Raw genomic sequence first — 18,739 nt, 5'->3', positions numbered from 1 at the left:
CCGCCTTGCCTGACCTCTGAGGGCTGGCTCCGCCTCGCCCGACCTCTAGGGGGCGGCTCCGCCTCGCCCGACACGGAGGTCGTGGACTCCACCTCGCTCGACCTCTAGGGGCGGGCTCTGCCTCGCCCTACACCGAGTCCACGGGCTCCGACTCGCCCGACCTCTAAGGGCTGGTTTCGCCTCGCTCGATCTCTGGGGGTGGGCTCCGCTTCGCTTGACCCTTGGGTCTGCGCTCTACCTCGCCTGATCTCTGAGGGCTGGCTCCGCCTCGCCTGACCTCTAGGGACAGGCTTCGCCTCACTCGACCTTTGGGTCTACGCTTCACCTCTCCCGACCTCTCAGGGTGGGCTCTGCCTCGCCCGACACTGAGGCCGCGGGGGCCATGGGCTCTGCCTCACCCGACCTTTGGGTCTACGCTCCGCCTCGCTCGACCTCTAAGGGCGGGCTCTGCCTTGCCTGACACCGAGGCCGCGGAGGCCGCGGGCTCCACCTCGTCCGACCTATGAGTGCTGACTTCGCCTCGTCCGGCCTCTGGGGGGACTCCGCCTCGACCGACCTCAAGGCCGGGGGATCCGTCTCGCCCGACGAAGACCTATACCGCTGCCAACCACTCTAGGTCCAAGCGAATGGGCCTGGGTCAAAGCTCTGACACTAGGGAGGTGACCGGCATGCCCCGATATAATCCGTGGCCGTGACGGGCCATACCTGGGGATTCACATCAGGAACAGCGTCGGGCGTACCGGTGCTGTTCTGCCTAACCCTCGTACGAACACTCACAGGCGCGTCAGTTCACCATGACGTCCGCCAGGATAGAGTGGAGCGCCACGACCGGGAGACGACGCCAGCGCATGGCGCCAGTGACGAACAGGGCCGCGACGTGGAGCTATCCCAGTTGACGTCTACAGGGTCGGCGGGACCCACGTGAAGGAAAAGAAAGACCCGACGATTCTGGAGGACTTCTTCTCCTTCTCATTTCTCCTCTTTTTCCCTCCACTGTAACCCTTGCTTTCCCTTGACCTATAAAAGAGAAAGTAGGGCGTCCCATAAAGGGCATCGCAACACATCGCATCGATTCGGACTCGAACCCATCGAACCCCGAACCGATTAGAATACACGAGCACACAGCCGGGAAGCGACCGAACTCTCGACACCCGTTCGCTCCTCTCACCAGAGACTTAGCATAATAAAAATTATGTACCTAGAAAAAGACAAAACGTCTTGTAATTTGAAATGGAGCCGTAGAAGTTAGAGTACCCCTGTCCGGCATGTTGGCTCTCTTCGGAATCTATTCGGTTCGGTGTGTTTATCACGAGAAATAGTTGGTTTGATTTTGATGCAACGATGTTAACCAATTCATTTTGTCCGTTCTATGACAATTGACAAGGATTGATTCTCCAACAATCTGTTCTCTAGTGGTGGAAAATTATAAACTTATTTTGGGAGGTTTTTCACTCGTTACTAGATCTAATTCCTAGAGGCAAGTGGATTTTGGGGCCATCAAAGTCTTGCATGACAATGGTGTTTGTAGGTGTACTTTTTATCTTGTTGCTCTTTGATTGCAATTTTTAAATTCTGACAAATAATTGAAGAAAAAAGATAACTATATCAGCTTTTGATGTACTCTAGTTTTATGGTCATTTTGTGACAAATTATTCATATTTTATAATAGTAATCATGTTTCTTGATAAATATCCGACATAAGTCATTTTTTGAGCGTTTTTATTCAAAAACATTTTTTTTTATCGAGAGAATGAGAACCGGCATCGCACGCTATACTTGACCAAAATGCGAGTGCGCCGCTGCCCCTTTTCCCGTTCACTCCGCTTCCTCCCAGCCGTAGCGCCGCATGTGCTCGCAAGTCAACCCACTGCATTGACCGCCAGCCAGCCGCGCCCGCGCGCGCCGCGGGCTCAAAGAGTCAAGACCACCACGTGCTCTCCGCCTCACCGCCCCGTCCGGCCCTCCCCGCCCGCCTCACCGCACGAACGGGCACAGGCACGCCGCGCCCCGCTCTGCCACCGGCCAATGCCGACGCCACCACCCGCCCCCTCCCGCCTCCTCCTCGCGGCCCCACTCCTCGCCATCCTTGCCCTCGCCGCCGTCGCTGCCAATGCCAATGCTGCGACACCGCCGCCATCGCCGGCCGAGGCCCTGCTGGCGTGGAAGTCGAGCCTGGGCGACCCGGCGGCGCTGTCCACGTGGACGAACGCCACCCAGGTCTCCATCTGCACCACCTGGCGCGGGGTCTCCTGCGACGTCGCCGGCCGCGTCGTGTCGCTCCGTCTGCTCGGGCTTGGCCTCACGGGCGGCCTGGACTCGCTCGACCCGGCCGCGTTCCCGAGCCTCACCTCCCTCAACCTCAAGGACAACAACCTCACCGGCGCCATCCCGGCGTCGTTCTCGCAGCTGCGCGCTCTGGCCACGCTCGACCTGGGCAGCAACGGGCTCAACGGCACCATCCCGCCGCAGCTCGGCGACCTCACGGACCTCGTCGAACTCCGCCTCTACAACAACAACCTTGTCGGCGACATCCCGTATCAGCTGAGCAGGCTCCCAAAGATCGTCCAGCTCGACCTGGGGTCCAACTACCTGACTATGACTAGCGTCCCGTTCTCACCGATGCCCAAGGTGGAGTTCCTCTCGCTCTCCCTCAACTACCTCAACGGCAGCTTCCCGGAGTTCGTGCTCAGGAGCGGCAACGTCACCTACCTCGACCTGTCGCAGAACGCCTTCTCCGGTCCGGTCCCGGACGCGCTCCCGGAGCGGCTGCCGAACCTGCAGTGGCTCAACCTGTCAGCCAACGCGTTCTCCGGCCGGATCCCAGCGTCGCTCGCGAAGCTGACGAGGCTCAGGGACCTGCACCTTGGCGGCAACAGCCTTACTGGCGGCGTCCCAGACTTCCTCGGGTCCATGTCGCAGCTGAGGGTCCTTGAGCTCGGCAGCAACCCGCTCGGTGGGTCGCTCCCACCGGTTCTTGGCCGGCTCAAGATGCTGCAACGTCTCGACGTGAAGAACGCCAGTCTGGTCTCCACTCTTCCGCCGGAGCTCGGCAGCCTCAGCAACCTCAACTTCGTCGATCTCTCAATTAACCATCTCTCTGGGGGATTGCCGGCGGCGTTCGCCGGGATGAAGAGGATGCAGGAGTTCGGCATATCGTCCAACAACCTCACCGGCGAGATCCCGGGGCAGCTGTTCGCGAGCTGGCCGGAGCTCATATCCTTTCAAGCGCAGACGAACTCTTTGACCGGAACCATTCCACTTGAGGTTGGCAAGGCGACGAAGCTGCTAATCTTGTATCTCTACAGCAACAACATCACCGGCGAGATCCCGTCGCAGCTCGGCTGGTTGGTGAACCTGGCTGAACTGGATTTGTCGGTGAACTCACTCAGCGGACCGATACCAAACTCGTTCGGCAACCTCAAGCAACTCACGCGGCTGGCGCTCTTCTTCAACGAGCTCACCGGCAAGATCCCGCCCGAGATCGGCAACATGACGGCGTTGCAAATCTTGGACGTCAACACCAACAACCTGGAAGGCGAGCTGCCTTCCAGTATCTCGTTGCTTAGGAACCTCCAGTACCTGTCAGTGTTCGACAACAGCATGAGTGGTACCGTCCCACCAGACCTCGGCGCAGGGCTGGCATTGACCGATGTGAGCTTCGCGAACAACAGTTTCTCCGGCGAGCTGCCGCAGAGCCTCTGCGACGGCTTCGCGTTGAATAACTTCACGGCAAACCACAACAGCTTCAGCGGAAAGCTGCCGCCCTGCTTGAAGAACTGCTCCGAGCTGTATCGGGTGCGGCTGGAGGGGAACCATTTCACCGGCGACATCTCGGAGGTATTCGGGGTCCACCCCAGCATGGACTACCTGGACATCTCCGGGAACAAGCTGACTGGTCGGCTTTCAGATGACTGGGGACAATGCACCAAGATCACACGCCTGAAGATGGATGGCAACAGCATATCAGGCGCCATTCCGGCGGCGTTTGGGAACATGACAAGCTTGCAGGACCTCAGCTTGGCTGCGAACAACTTGGCAGGCGCTATTCCACCTGAGCTGGGTAATCTCAACTTCTTGTTCAATCTCAACCTGAGCCATAACTCCTTTTCCGGGCCGATTCCGACAAGTTTGAGCAACAATTCCAAACTGCAGAAACTTGATTTGTCAGGGAACATGCTTAATGGGACCATACCAGCGGGCATCGACAATCTTGGCTCACTAACCTATCTTGATTTGAGCAAGAACGAATTGTCAGGGCAGATACCAAGTGAGCTCGGTAACCTGTTTCAGCTGCAGACCCTGCTGGATTTGAGCAGCAACTCACTGTCTGGTCCTATCCCTTCAAATCTTGTGAAACTGGCTAACCTACAGAAACTGAATTTGTCACACAATGAGCTCAATGGTTCAATTCCAGCAAGTTTCTCTCGCATATCGAGCCTGGAGATTGTTGATTTCTCTTACAATCAGCTCACCGGTGAAATACCGTCAGGCAATGCTTTCCAGAACTCTTCGGCTGAGGCTTACATTGGGAACCTAGGGCTTTGCGGCAATGTGCAAGGCATTCCTTCTTGCGATCGCATCTCCACTTCAGGGCGTCACAAGAGAACAGTCATCGAAATAGTTTTCTCAGTAGTTGGGGCAGTGTTGCTGGCAGGCATTGTTGCTTGCCTCATCCTAGCATGCAGAAGGAGACCCAGGGAACAGAAAGTGTTGGAGGCAAGCACAAACGATCCTTATGAATCCGTGATCTGGGAGAAGGAAGGGAAATTCACATTCCTCGACATCGTGAATGCCACCAACAGCTTCAATGAATTCTTCTGCATCGGTAAAGGCGGGTTTGGGAGCGTGTACAAGGCCGAGCTCCCCATTGGGCAGGTCGTGGCCGTGAAGCGCTTCCATGTGGCTGAGACAGGAGACATATCAGAAGTGAGCAGGAAGAGCTTCGAGAACGAGATCAAGGCACTGACAGAGGTCCGTCACCGGAACATCGTCAAGCTCCATGGCTTCTGCACGAGTGGAGACTACATGTACCTGGTGTATGAGTACCTGGAGAGGGGCAGCTTGGGAAAGACATTGTACGGGGAAGAGGGCAAGAAGAAGCTGGACTGGGGCATGAGGGTGAAGGTGGTCCAGGGGGTTGCTCATGCCCTTGCCTACCTCCACCATGACTGTAGCCAGCCCATTGTTCACCGTGACATCACTGTGAACAATATCCTGCTTGAGTCAGAATTTGAGCCACGGCTGTCTGATTTTGGTACGGCGAAGCTGCTTGGCTCTGCTTCTACAAACTGGACTTCTGTAGCAGGATCATATGGCTATATGGCTCCAGGTAATCTTGCATCTGGTTACTATTCATGGACCATATAGTTTTACAGATTTTACTTGAATACATAACACCTGATCTGAACTATTAAGTATACACCAGTAACAACTAAGATCCCTCTTAGGCTCCTAGTGCTGAAAAGAAATATAATGTTACGAAAAGCAACATTCTTTCAGATATTGTCATTAACACTGAGGCACTTTGTTTGATGATGTATCGCGACGCAGCATACTAACTTGTGTCATGTCTGGTTTTACTCTTGCAGAATTGGCATACACAATGAACGTCACAGAGAAATGCGATGTTTACAGTTTTGGAGTTGTTGCTCTGGAGGTGATGATGGGGAAGCATCCTGGTGACCTCTTAACCTCCCTGCCGGCTATCTCCTCTTCCACAGAAGAAGATTTATTACTGCAGGACATACTAGACCAGCGGTTGGAACCTCCAACGGGTGACCTTGCAGAAGAAATTGTGTTTGTGGTGAGAATCGCGCTCGCTTGCACACGGGCAAATCCCGAATCGCGGCCTTCCATGAGATCAGTTGCTCAAGAGATATCAGCGCATACTCAAGCTTATCTTTCAGAACCGTTCAGACAGATCACAGTAAGCAAGCTAACAGACTACCAGAAGTGATGTTTGTCTGTGACTCTGTGCAAAGGTTTGAAGCTCAACAAGTGAAATTTGTAGTTAATGTATTTTTTTTGGATGCAGTTTGAGAGGACTAATTTTCTCTCAGTTTGCATACTGATAGACCACGAAACTATTCTGGAGATCCTTAGAAGTCTATATGTACACAAAGTTAGCTGTATTAAATTCGCTACTATGCTGATGTTCGTTTTCCCCCCTGCCAAGGGGCTAAACATGCAACTGTACGGTAGATGGTGGAAAACCACAAGTTGTAACTTGTAAGAGGTGTTCTTCAGCCACTTTGCTTATTATTTCTCAAATATGACAAGAGCCTTCTCTTTGATGATACCGCACATTGTGACCAGATTGTGTTTTTCTACTTAAATGCAAGGCAGAGCTCTTGCCATTTTCCTTTAAAAAAATACCGCACAGATGTCTCACTACCTGAACAGTTTCATGTACATGCTGCATCAATATTTCCCTGGAAGTCAGGAATCAGGACAAGTGCTGCTGGCTACAGCGCCCACATAATTGTAGAAATACACCAAGTAAAGTAGCGCGGTTAGAAAATGGTCTTTACCAGTACAAAAAAAAAGACCCTACAGGTGCATGTAAAGTGACCTATATTTATTTATTGAAATTGCAGTACAACCACCGACTACAATTCTTTTGAACTTGTTCCCAACATCTATCATGCTGGTGCAGTGGTGCTCAACGTGGTTGACGAATCCCGTTTGCTATCAACAGATGAGTACCTTTTTGTGGTGCATCTGCTAGGATCGGCTGGCAGCCTGTAACGATCTAGCTTCGTTTGGCAGCACCCAACTAGCTGGATAACAGCGTGCTAGGCGCAATCAGATAGCTAGAATTTTGGGAGGAGAGGAAGACCAGGGTAGTTTAGGGTTCTATGTTTGACCGTTTGTTTGTTCAACATGTCTGAATGCTCAACTGCAGGACATGTTAGACATTGCAGAAGAAACTGTACATGTTCGTCGCATACGCAGGCATATCTTTCTGAGCCGTCCCGACAGATCCTAGTAAGCAAACTAACAGGCTACCAGAAGCAGTATATACCTGTGCAGAAACTCCAGCAGTTCTAGAGCCTTAAGTTTTCAAGTTCTAGTACCAAAGACAAGAACTAGGAAAGTTTATTGGTAGAACTGGTTGATAGACTCTGAAATTATTATGGAAGTCGCCAATTGCAAGAATTAGTCTGTAGTCAACTTAGGTGTTTTACTTCATTGCCATACTTACTATTTATTGCTCCATTTGATGGGAAGGGTTAAATATGTAACTGAATATAGATACCAGAAGGCAGCAAGCTAAGAGAAACTATTGTCACTTTATTTTCCTTACCCTTTTCTGGCTGTGCATGATAAGTTCTTAGTTCTCTCTCAATCTTTTTGACGATGGAAGTCAGCTCCCAGCATAAGTTTTCCCTGAATGGATGACGGGTATATCTATGCCAGTTCTTTCTTGAAAATAATTTCATATACATATTCTTTTCATAACAGTAGTAGTTATGAATCATGTACAAAAAAGTAAAAACTTCTTAAACATATCATATCGGAAAGGCATACAAAGAAAGACAGCAAATCTCCTTAAACATATAATGTTTTTTACTGAAACTGCAATATAACAGTTGACTATAATCCTTCTGGCCTCCTCCCAGCATTACATCTTAAAGCATAAAAGAAAGGCAGCAAATCTCCTGCTGTACTAGGGGAGAAAAAAAGAGAAGATTGGATTGCTAAGTATAGTAGAGAAGATATCATTACTCCATTCTTCAGCTTGTATCACTTGTAGAAAACATAGGTACAGAAGATGGATCACTCTTTTCTTTCGAAAGAAAATGATTGATAGGCCGCACCTTTTGCATAATTTTGTATTGCACGCGATCAACAAACAAGAAAACAGAATACCTCAACTTCACAATGGAAAAGAGCATCCCATACCACAGCCAGAATCCAAAAACAATTCCAGCGATCACACAGTAGTACAGCCATGGGTCCTGGCATTCTCTGCCATTTCCCACATCAAATGCACCTAACGGATCTTGGCAAGAAATGCTCAAAGGAGGTCCACAGAGGTCAGGATTGTTGCCGTAAATCGATGGGTCTATGAGTGTCTGAAGTTGATTCCCGGTAGGTATCTTGCCTGACAAATGGTTGTTTGAGAGATTCAATGTGTTAAGGGACTGCAAACTACTCATGCCTGGAGGAATGGGTCCTGAAAGTTCATTCCAGGAAAGATCAAGGGACTCAAGATATTTGAGGCTACCAATGTTTTTAGGAATGGTACATGACATATTGTTTCTTGACAGGTTCAGAAATCGGAGGCCTTGGAGATTGGTTAACTCTTCAGGGATGCAATGAGACAGTGAATTGCCTGACAAATCGATGCCCGTCATCAGCTCAAGTATTCTTTGGAATATCAGCTCTTGTCCCTTCCAGTTGATGTCAATTCTATCCTGATAGGTGGACCCATCTAGCGATCCTATACTGGAATTAATTTTCGGATGCTTCATGGACTCTAAGTTTCCCAACTCTATTGGGATCAATCCTGTCAATCCATTGTGGGCCAAGACTAGCAACTGAAGTTGTGAAAGCTGTGATAACTCCCGAGGAATTTGACCAGTGAAGTTGTTCGAACTAAGTCTAAGGATTTTCAATGCTGGAGCATCGCTTCCAATCCAGCGAGGAATATCACCATGGAACCTGTTATTCCCAATATCTACAGTGGCCAGCTGCTGGCATCCCCGAATGACAGTTGGAAATTCTCCAGTGAAGCTATTGCCGGCAAGATGGAGCGATTCTAGAGAACAGTTGTGGGTCGGTGGGGCTTCAGGGATCTTACCCGAGAAAGAGTTGTTTGATAGGTCCATAAACTGCAGAGCCTGCATCTCCCACCAGCAGTCCGGCAGCTCTCCGGTGAGCTGGTTGTTGGACAGGTCCAGTATCTGCAGGGACAGCAGCCTGCAGAAGGCCGCGCCGGACCTGTTGGAGGAGGAGGAGCTGTTGAGCACGTTGAAGCTGTTGTCGTACAGGCGCCGTGCCGGTGCTGCCTCTTCAGAGAAGCTATCATCGACGAAGCTCTCGTCGACGTTGTCGTAGTCGTCTGCCGGTGACACCTCATCAGAGAAGCTGCCATCGGCGAAGCTCGGATCAAAGTCACCGTAGTCATCAAGGTCCCTGCTCATCGCCAGGTGCACTGAGGAGGATAGTAGCAGGAGGCAGAGGCAGATGTAGATGAGAAGGATTTGGGAGCCTCGTGCGTGCTCTGCCATGGCTAGCTCTGGGTTTGAGCCTTGGAAGCTACTGGTATTGGGGGATCTTTTGTTGTTAGTTTTCAGCTCGGAGGCCACTTGTATGATTAAGTAACAAGTACAACGTGGTTGACGACGACCACGGACTCGCGGTCGTTGTGGAATTTGGAGCACACATCGTGCACGGGTAACACGGCATTAGGACTAGCGGTGCAATAATGGCCGGCAAGACCACGATGGAGACTGAGACCAACGACCGAAGAACGAAGTGCACGCCGGCACAAATCTGCAGGAGAGCAGGTGGAAGTGGAATATCATATGCCACCCGTCTGTTCTGTTCGCATGATGGGGTGATCCCATAGGCCATAGCATAACGAAACGTAAAGCGAGAAGGAAATGAATTTGGGAAGGAGGTTTTGTGATTTGTGAGAAGTACCTTGAAAACGATGGCTACTCGAGGGTGCACAACCCAGTCGCGGTCTCTTCCGCGTCCACTTCCTCAGCCATTTCGTCATTCTGGCGAGCACAACAGAAACGTCCGGCCGCATCGTCCTGCTGCTGCGCCTTGGATATGTCACAACTCACAAGATGCGCAGACGCACCGTCGATCAGGCGTTCCGTCGAACAACCTCCGTGCAGGCACCGGGCAGGCAGCCACGACGCACGGACGTCCGCGTTGTGCAACTGCACTAACGTCGCGTCGACTCTGGGGGAGAATCCGGCCTCTGCAAACAAGATGGTTCGCCGAGGACCACATCCAGCATCGGATCATCCATGTAAATCTCGGCTTATTGGGCGTCGCCGCCCTGCTGCCAAACCGCCTGCTGCAGGTGTTGGTGGGGAGGGAGAGACTTTCCGAGAGAGTTTGATGTGTTGGCGTGTTGCAGCCGGTTGGGCCTCATCCGGCCCAACCACAGATATCTTAGCCTCATGGGCTTTGGCTCGACGGCTGGAAAGCGCGTCTCAAGCAATGGCAATATCATTTGCTAAAAAAAAAAAAAAAAGCAATGCCAATATCACCCACTAAAAAAAAAGCAATGCCAATATCATCTCTCAAAACTCTCTCTCTCTGCCGATATCAATACATAACCTACTAGCACGACTTCACGAGTGGATCTCACTATCACACACTTTTGCATATCGTGCACCATCACATACATTGTGTAAATAATTCAAGTTTACATAAGAGTTCGTCAAGTTCACAGCCTAACAGTTTCATCACTCTCGTGCATTAGTACGTAAATAAAATGTTCCAGACTACAAGAGCATCTCCAGGAGTTTTATAAACCAACTCTTTTTTTTCCGCGACCGTGCCGAGGAATGTTTTTCATTAAGAGGAGGCAGAAACGGCCTAAGTCACATTACAAGTTCAGATTAGTAATTACATGATTACCAAACCGAACCCCAACTTAACAACAAATTAGAGATATTATCCAAAACTGTTAGCGACTAGCTACATAGCGCAACCCATTACAACAACTGTAGTAGCGTCCGAATATGATTGTAACCCGAGCTGGACCACTCTTTGGCGTCTTCAACAATCTTTACCAGCAGCTGAGCAAAAGGCGTGGATGGCCCACCAAATGTCCTCTCATTCCCCTCCTTCCAAATCATCCAGCTTTATAAACCAACTCCCTATTTTGATATTTTAGCGAAAATGGAATGAAGTGTCCTATAACATTTTGGTCAAAGAGCTCCTTAAGAGTAAAATGTTGCTAAATATCATCTCCAACTCGTAAGTTTTTGCAGTCCAGAGGAACTCCGTATCCGCTCCCCCTTTGGCATTTTTCTCAGGAGATCAGAGTAAATTGGACACATGCGTAAATTAAGGAAATAAAAGATTCTAGATGAGAAAGTGGTAAGAGACAAAAAAAAACTATTAAAAAGGACAGGTTGGTTAGAAATAGTTTGAAGTTACCAATGCAAAAATGTTCAAGATACTGTTGGAAAATGACAAAAATTGAGATTGCTATTGCTTCTGTTAACTTGTTAGATCTATTAGTTTAACATGTAAACTATACCAAACTCTTGGAGATGCTCTAAGTCACGTTAGTTTTGTACTAAGTCAAATTGCTCTAACTTTGATCTCATCTTTAGTAAAATGCACCAACATCGACCATGTCATTGTAACTGGGTCTCGAAAAAAAACCGCGTCACTATGTATCACAAAATGAGCATATATTTTTATTAAAATTGCTATATAACAGTTGATTAGAATCCTTCTCACATTCTTCTCAATATTACACCATTACAAAGGCATCAAATCTCCTGTCGTACTTTTTTCGAAAGCATGCATTAGCACATGCTTCATTAAGGGAAGTGGGAAAAGTTACATAGCCCGTGGCTTTCGACGGCGAGGTGCCGCAGCAAGCAAACCGGTGGAACACTAACAGCAATCATCGGCTTCAACGGTGGAGCTAACCAGTTGTACTAAGTGAATAACTAATTGCGCGACCAGAGAAGTTAACAGCGCTCTCTAGTTCGCTGCAGGGAGCAGCGACGACAAGCTCGGAAACCCGGCGGCAAGGCAGGAGTCTGCTTCCTCTTGGATAAGGGCAAGGACCTGCATCGTCGTTCTAGCGTTGTGGTCGAAGGTCTGCCTGTTGCGTTGTTTCCAAATGACCCAGGAGACGAGCAGGACGAGGGAGTCAAAGCCGCGTCTGAACGCTTGGGGGATGGCAACCTGAGTCAGCAGCCACCAATCGGCCAGGGCGGAGTCATGGCGTGGCCCAAGCTGCTGCAGACCCGTGCTCGTGAGCAGCCGGACCCAGACCTCGCGCATGAAGGAGCAAGAAGCCAGTAGATGATCGGTGGTCTCATCGTGTTGATCGCAGAGTGCACAGTTGGCCTCGGGATGAAGACCATGGCGTTTCCGGCGCTCGGCCGTCCACAAGCGATTGTTTGCCGTCCACTACCAGATGAAGCGGTCCGAGGAATGCGCCGATAGCTGGAATGTCTCGACCATGTCCCAAAGGTGGATGTATTCACAGAAGACAGCGGCGGTCGGAGCGTCGGTGATGTCCCTTGCCCATTGGTGATGAAACGATCCTGATTTCCAGGAAGGAAAATCCATAGATTCAAAACATAACGTGATAGTCCCAGATGATCATTCCATTATATTATCGAATAACAATCGATATCACAGTCATACATCCAATACCTGTCTTATGGAGAGTACACATAGCAAGGTTTACTCATTATTACATCGTCACTTGGCGGAATCACTCAGAGCACGCAACATCAGGAACAACGTCAAGTAGAACAGTAGTGAACGACTACACCATCTTCACGAACCAAACTCGAGCGAAGAATAAGACCTCTAATCCTCCCAATCGTCTCCTTGGTAGTCGTGCTTAGGCTCATCACCTACCAAACAATTATCAGTATGATTTGTACTGGCCACTGGCTCCCACCCTATGCTTTGCGTTTGCTTTGTGGTATTGGAGTGCAAGGGTAGAGCAAACAACCTACTTTAGGCTGGAGTTTTTCCTATGCAAGTGTAATCAAGTTTTATAATAATTTATCAAGTTTTAACCCATCTTATCCACACATGTTTTCCCATCCAATCACATAGATCTCACCACACTCTCGCTCTCTAGGCGACAAGCACAACTCCTTCTCGTTTCTTGTCTTAATGGTTAACAGCCAAAAAACCAACAAAACCCAGGGGGAGAAGAGAAGGGACTACACTCACTAATCAAGGGAAGCGTAGGTCATAGGAATGTCCATATCCGTGGACGCGGCTATACGTATAGATCGATCAACTCTACAGAGTGTGTACACTTGGAAATCCACAAGATCACCATCATCGGCGCGTGCACCGCCTAGGCTGATACCGGACTACCTTCCAAACTAGTGCGATACCACCTTGCCACTCAGCCCTGGGCCACCCCGGAGTCCACCGGCACGCTAAGATTATGAGACGTAGTACCAGCCCCCCAAAGGTCACGAGGGTGTGGGCCATACGCCATACCTCCCTACACTATCCGCTAATAACCCAACAGTAGTGGCACCGCCCTAGCAAGTCAACATCCGTCCCTCACCCAAACAGGGATGAGTGGTGTGTATGTAAGGTCTTATGGCCCGGTTCTCTCGACATACCAGTCCTTAGAAGGACCAGACATGACATCTTCTCGAATGGGGATAACCAACACCCCATGCTTTGATAGCACCTCCATCCCAGAGCTTCGTCCCACGAAGACACTCCACCTTAGGACCTCCTCATCTCACATGTACCCTCCACAGGCTCCTCTCATAGGGAATGCCCAGGTCGCATCCCCTTAGCAAGACTCATCCCAAGACTCGTCGTAAAATCCTATCCAGTTGACTCAAGATGCACGCCATGATCTCGCCAAGTTGTTACCAGTTTAAGCTGCACCATGTGCCTTAGCCACTCACAAGCAATCCTCCACCAGGCATCACATCACAGATATATTACGTAGTAGAAGCAGTAGTAAGTAAAAGCGAGCATCTATCCTAACTGAGGGTGTGTAGGAGTAAATGTTGCGTGAATGTAAAGGCTTCAAGCAATTCTACCATGCAACCTATCACAGTTCAATTGCATAAAACAAAGCACTAATAGCTACATTATTGCATATCTAATAGGATTCTATGAGGTTGGGTGGGAGATGGCACCTATGGGCAGGTCGTCTCCTAGCTCAATAGAGTAGTCCTAGTCCTCCTCCTCAGTCTGCGTCTCCTCCGGGTCTGCCAAATGAGACATATAGCCGCAATAAGCAACTCCTATAGATGATCACAAAGAAGCAAAAAATTCAAAAGATCCAAATGCACTCAAACACAAGCTTAAGACGTAGAGCTTATTTTTAGAAAAATTTGGACTCTTGTTTCATGTTTTTCTGAGGTCGGATGAATTTCCTACAAATTTTCTAAGTTTAAATCATTTTTTGAAAAAGAAAAGAAAACAATTAACCCTGGGCTGAGACGTGGCGCGCTCTGGCTGGTCAAAACGGCGCTGGTCGTTGACAGGTGGGATCAATCAATGGTAAGCGTTGACCGGTCAATGATCAACGTTGACTGGGCTCGGACTGGGCCTAACGGGCCGGATTTTGGGCCAAGTTGGGCTGGCTTGGCCCAGACACGTGTCATCCTCTTGGGCCATCCACATGGCGCTGGTGGGCTATTGACGGGCACACATCTACGGGCGTGGCTCATGGTGGTCCAGGTGGCACGAGTCCATGGACCGCAGTCACGGTCCATGGTGGCCCGTGTCCACTCCTCCTCCTCCTTTGGTTTATGGTGCACCAGGTGCACCTAGTGGCGTAGGGCATGGTGGCTCCCTCTTCCTCTTTGGCCCCTCCCTTCACCGATAGTGAGCTCGCATGGCTACGCATTTCGGTGGTCCAGCGGGGCTGCAAAAGGGCTCTACGGCTGCGTGGGCTCACGACGAGTTCACCGGTAGGCTAAAGGCTAAGCCTTGGGGTCTCCAGCGTCCGACGTGGCTCCATGGTGGACGGCGGCTGCGCGAGGTCTACGTTGAGGTCCCTCAGTGTGTTAGGGAACTCTAGCAGGCTTCTCTAGCTTCCCCACGCTTTGGCGGACGCGACTACTGCTCCAGGTGCGGCTACGATGGCTTGGGCATGGCTGGGCATGGTGGTGGCGGCCCAACGGCGACGGCGAGCCATGGCAAGGCGGTTGCATGGCCAAAGGAACCAAAGAAGGCTCCTTTTCCCTGATTGGGTTCATGAGCGAGTCACCTAACTGAACGACGACGATCAAAGGGCTAGGTGGAGTCCGCGATGATGTGGTAGTCCTAGCAGAGCTCCAGTGGCTATGGGACTAGGATGGGTCCTAGGGCAAGCCAACTATGCGGCGGGGCTCGTGGGGTGATGGTGAACGTCATCGGCCCCTCCTCGGCTCGTGAGGCGGCCAAAATCTATGAGAACGCTCGTGACACGACGGCGCTCTGGTGTGCTGCCGTGCCGACAACGTGGACACAATGGTAGCTCCAGGGTGTTCTATGACTGAAAGGCGGTGGCTTTACGCATCATACATCAAGGCAGTCTCATCCATGGGGTTTTGGGAACCTCTATCGGCTCAAGGTGGCTGGAACAAGGTGGCGCCATGGTGGGGTTCCAGCCATGGCGACTGTGTGGGTGTGCGTCGCAAGACACCAGTGTTCCCGAGCGCCCGTGGCTCAGCAAGGCTGGATCTTGGTCATGTATGTGCCCTGGTGCGTGTGGTGTGGTGTGGAAGCCAAAAGTTTGGCCTTTACCTCTCCTAGGTGGAGAGAATGAGATGGCGGCCATGGTGAGGTTGTGACAGTAAGCATAAAGGGGGGGTCTAGGGTGCTCACTGTGGTGGCGTAGGAGATAGGCTAGTGGTGCAGTGATGACTCATTGCCATGATGAAAGGAAGTAGTGTCATGCTGAGCCACGATGGGGAAGAAGACGATCGGCGTCGTCCTCGTCTTTGGCGACCATGAACGACTATGGTGGCATGGTCTTCCTTCTCCCCTCATTCTCCCTTCTCCTTCTTGGCTCGGTGTGGTTTGTGAGTGGCCATAGAGTGGCGGTGAGGGTGAATGAAGGGTGCTAGGGCTCTAGGGGAGCCCTTTTATAGGTAGGCGTGGCCATGGCTGGGCGGCGGATAGCGGGGAGAGACGGAAGGCCAAGTGTTGGGTGGATAGGGGCTCTAGGTTAGGTTTTTGGGGTTCGGCGGGAGAGCATGGGTGTTTTGCCGCTCTCCAAACCGGATGCCGGTGGTGAAAAGGGAATCAGGGGTGGTGTCATGGCGCTGGGGCCATGGCGGCGATGTCAGCACGGCGTGGCGCTAGCTGGGGCGGGCTAACGAGCCATGGATTGTGGATGTGGTGCCCATCCATGCGCTTACGCCCAATGGCTCGAAGGCAGATGGCGAGGATGCAAGGCAAGGCCTCGGATGCTTGACGGCGGGGCTCTCTACCTCGGGTGAAAAAGCAAAGGAGAGGGGGAAAGGTGGGGGATGATAGGCGAGGCCCACTCGTCAGCGGCAGTGGGAGAAGACAATGGCGGCGTGTCATGACGCGGGTGCAGGCATAGGCTGTGTTAGCTGGGCCGCACGGTCGCGCGTGAGTGCGGGCACGGGTAAGGCGCTGGGCCATGGCAGTAGTTGGGCTACGCGGGCAAAGTAGGTCGGTGGGGGTGAAGGCTAGGGCTGGGTTGGCTACGGCTCCTGTGCTGCTTTGCCCTTTTCCATTTCTCTCCCCATCCTAAACCTTTTTCTATTTTCTATTCTATGCCTTGGGCTTCTATGTGTGCATACATGTGTTGCCAAGTATGTATACACCCTTATGGGGTCCATTAGGGGTCAACTAGGGTATTATGATCAATGCCATGGGTTAGCAACTCACACAACAAGTTTAGCACAAAAGTTTGGTTGATTTTATTGCATTAATAAAATCAATAAGAACCAACTCACATGATGTTTAAATGCAAATGCTCAACATGTTACTCTAGGATCTACTTATGCAACTACAAGGGTGCTTTCCTAACATGTACACTCACCATGCAAGGGCTTTGTTTGAAAAAATTATTAAGTTATGATTTTTGGTTATTTGAAAACCTGGGTTGTTATAGGAGATTTGCGAGGGCCTCCTTGACGGTGCGCTTGCGATGGTGGCACCCAACCGCCTGGAAAAGGTTTGGCGCAAAGTTGCATATTGGTGCCATTCGGATGCCTTGAGTCTGTCCAGAAGAGAGCGGAGGCGCCGTCACCCACCTGATCGGTCACCGAGGCCCAAAACATGTAGTCGACCTTTCTTTCCAGCCTGGAAGGCTGGCATGCCCAGGCGTCGTCAGGCTGTGTCCGACGTTGCCATTCCTAGTGTAGGCGCAGGGCAAAGCCAAGAATCCTGAGGTCTAGTAGCCCTAGTCCACCGAGTTCCTTGGGTGAGCAGACGATGGGACAAGCGACACGGCACTTCCCGCCAGCGACTGAGTCCGTGCTCGCCCAAATGACTACGTGCCTCCTCTTATCGATCTCACTGATAGCCTAGGGCTAAAAGGCTGTAGTAGATGGAGACATGAACTAGGATCATGGAAAGCATTGTCTGCGTTAAAGTGGCTCTACCCGCGCTTATCAGAAGGCTGGCTTTCCTAGTCAGGATTCGGATGGCGACCGTGTCGACCAGCACTTGCTCGTCGTTGTGGCTCAGCCTGGACAGTGACAAAGGAGGTCCTAGGTACTTGGTTGGGAAGTCCTAGAGCCTACAAGGGAACACCTCCTCGATGGCCTGGATAACGTCTGTAGAACAACAGATAGGGGTGAGTGTGCATTTGTCCAGGTTGGTAGATATGCCCGATGCCTCGATGAATGCTGACGGTAGTTAACGTTCATCATAAACCATCAATATAACTTATATAAATGCATAAAAAGGATCACCAACATAGTTCTAGGGGTTTTAACAAATAAATTCTACAAGTTTTGGTGAATCTAAATTTGTAGGAGGATGTACTCAGAAAACCATCAAGGTGGACCAAAACATCAGATTTAATAGCAATTATTATCCACAGCGAAAACAACTCCGCAAGACCCTAGAAGACTCCAGAAGGCAAACCACCGAAGAGAAGGGCAGGTGGCTACCAGGTGGGGCCGACTGGCCCCACCCATAGGCCGACCGGCCTATGGGCCCCACCTGTCAGCCCCTCCTTCGAATGTTGGTTTTCTACCGCCTTAGGGTTTGCATCTACGCCATTCTTTCAAGTTGGTTTGATCTGAGGGCTCAGAATTGATGCTACCCCCTATATATAGCAGCCCCTACCCCCCTCTCTGAAGGCATCCTAAAACCCAAATTCATATCTCTCATTCAGATCAACACACACCAGGATGATTAGGTCTAAAACACTCCAATGTAGTAGATTAGTAGCTCAGGAGTGAGAGTCGAGTTAGGCTCATGCTCAAATTCTGGATCTAGTCTGGGAGGCTCGGCAAAGCCTAGTATCTTCACTTCTACATTTTGTAAGACTTATTATCAATTTATCATATTTGTATCTATATTGCTATGCTTACTATGAATATATATCTCGCTTAGTTAAATGTTATCATTACTTTTGTGTATGGATTCATAGAGCGCTTAGCCTGTTAGTTTACTGGTTAGGCTAAGTAGCCTCGCCTCGTGTAAGCATGGTGCTTATACGATGCTCTGCCTGTGAGTGCACCCTATTCCCTGGCCATGTGGTAGCAGCAGGAGGTGACAACCCCATCTATCCTTTGTAGTCCACCCCATGTGAGTAGGTTCTTAAATTGTAGTACCATAATCGCGTCAGTAGAGTTATCCGTTACGGTGCTCTACCGTCTAATCGGCATCTTGATGTGCACAAGAGTAGAGTTAGTCTTAGCTATAGTCAGGTATATCATAGGAATCTACCTCACCCTTTGTTCTCCTGAGTTAATTAGTTTATATTATCTTAGTGATCTATCCCTTGAGTGTCATTATGCTTAATTCCTATCATTACCTTTACCCTTTGCTCTAGCCAAGCTGGTATGTTGACTGATAGATATTCCTTTATTACTCAATAAGTCTTTAC

General features: G+C 50.3%; 2 protein-coding genes across 2 annotated transcripts; one reads left to right on the top strand and one right to left on the bottom strand.

The window, feature by feature from the left end:
- Positions 1-1,990: 1,990 nt before the first annotated feature.
- Positions 1,991-6,289, top strand: LOC136538329 (probable leucine-rich repeat receptor-like protein kinase At1g35710). Its single transcript, XM_066530309.1, has 2 exons — positions 1,991-5,329; positions 5,589-6,289. Exons 1-2 carry the CDS (start codon positions 2,026-2,028, stop codon positions 5,954-5,956), a joined length of 3,672 nt encoding a protein of 1,223 aa, XP_066386406.1. The 5' UTR covers positions 1,991-2,025; the 3' UTR covers positions 5,957-6,289.
- A 1,257-nt stretch (positions 6,290-7,546) lies between these two features.
- Positions 7,547-9,479, bottom strand: LOC136538328 (receptor-like protein EIX2). The gene has a single exon (XM_066530308.1). It carries the CDS (start codon positions 9,234-9,236, stop codon positions 7,737-7,739), a length of 1,500 nt encoding a protein of 499 aa, XP_066386405.1. The 5' UTR covers positions 9,237-9,479; the 3' UTR covers positions 7,547-7,736.
- Positions 9,480-18,739: the final 9,260 nt, after the last annotated feature.

This window comes from Miscanthus floridulus, chromosome 2 (assembly GCF_019320115.1).
Source record: "Miscanthus floridulus cultivar M001 chromosome 2, ASM1932011v1, whole genome shotgun sequence".
In the NCBI taxonomy this organism is placed as follows: domain Eukaryota; kingdom Viridiplantae; phylum Streptophyta; class Magnoliopsida; order Poales; family Poaceae; genus Miscanthus; species Miscanthus floridulus.
The sequence above is the reverse complement of the archived record's forward strand: the minus strand, read 5'-3'. Positions and strand labels throughout refer to the sequence as shown.

Coding starts and splice junctions, on each gene's coding strand:
- LOC136538329 (XM_066530309.1), top strand. CDS start 2,026: ATGCCGACGCCACCACCCGCCCCCTCCCGCCTCCTCCTCGCGGCCCCA. Junction 5,330..5,588: donor ATATGGCTATATGGCTCCAG/GTAATCTTGCAT, acceptor TTACTCTTGCAG/AATTGGCATACACAATGAAC.
- LOC136538328 (XM_066530308.1), bottom strand. CDS start 9,236: ATGGCAGAGCACGCACGAGGCTCCCAAATCCTTCTCATCTACATCTGC.